General features: G+C 46.8%; 1 protein-coding gene across 6 annotated transcripts in view; it reads left to right on the forward strand.

Moving 5' to 3' along the window:
• The window catches only part of trim24 (tripartite motif containing 24), a 12,554-nt gene that overhangs the window by 8,010 nt on the left and 3,884 nt on the right, over window positions 1–660 (forward strand). For all 6 annotated transcript variants that reach the window (XM_032505141.1, XM_032505136.1, XM_032505140.1 and 3 more), the window contains one exon: window positions 40–335. In XM_032505141.1, coding sequence (XP_032361032.1) covers window positions 40–335 — 296 coding nt within the window. The remainder of the gene's footprint in view (window positions 1–39; window positions 336–660) is intronic.

Genomic DNA, 660 nt, shown 5'->3' on the forward strand with positions numbered 1-660 from the left:
TATCTAACTGCATACATCCCACTTTTCCTTTGCCTACAGGTGCAGTCCAGCGTAGGGTCCAGCCTGCCAGACAGCAGCACCGGGGCTCAGTCAAAGCCTCGGCAGCAGCCAAAGGTGCCGGTCCCTGTCCCAGACCCTGGATCAGAGTCTGGGAAAGAGCAGCGTCCGCAGCCCGCAGCGCAACCAGAGTCCGAGAAGAGAGCGGAACCGGAGGAAGATCCTAATGAGGACTGGTGCGCCGTCTGTCAGAATGGAGGGGAGCTGCTTTGTTGCGACAAGTGTCCCAAAGTCTTTCATCTGGCCTGCCACATTCCCGCTCTCAATGAGTCTCCCAGGTGAGAGACAGATTGTCATTGTCTCAATGCTATGGTAGCACAATAGATCATTATAATGCCGGTTGACACAAACAAACATTTGAAGACTACTGTGTGTCTATGTTTTATTTTTGAAAATTTCTATTTCATCATAGTTTTTCCAAACCAAAGTTGGATAATATCGTCATAACTGCTGTAATAATTGGCACACCAACATAGGCCTGGGCAATATATCGATGTTGTATCGATATCATGATATGAGACTAGATATCGTCTTAGATTTTGGAGATATCGTAATATGGTTGTGTTGTCTTTACCTGGTTTTACAGGCTGCATTACAGTAAAG

This window comes from Etheostoma spectabile, chromosome 23 (assembly GCF_008692095.1).
Source record: "Etheostoma spectabile isolate EspeVRDwgs_2016 chromosome 23, UIUC_Espe_1.0, whole genome shotgun sequence".
NCBI classification, from domain to species: Eukaryota; Metazoa; Chordata; class Actinopteri; order Perciformes; family Percidae; genus Etheostoma; species Etheostoma spectabile.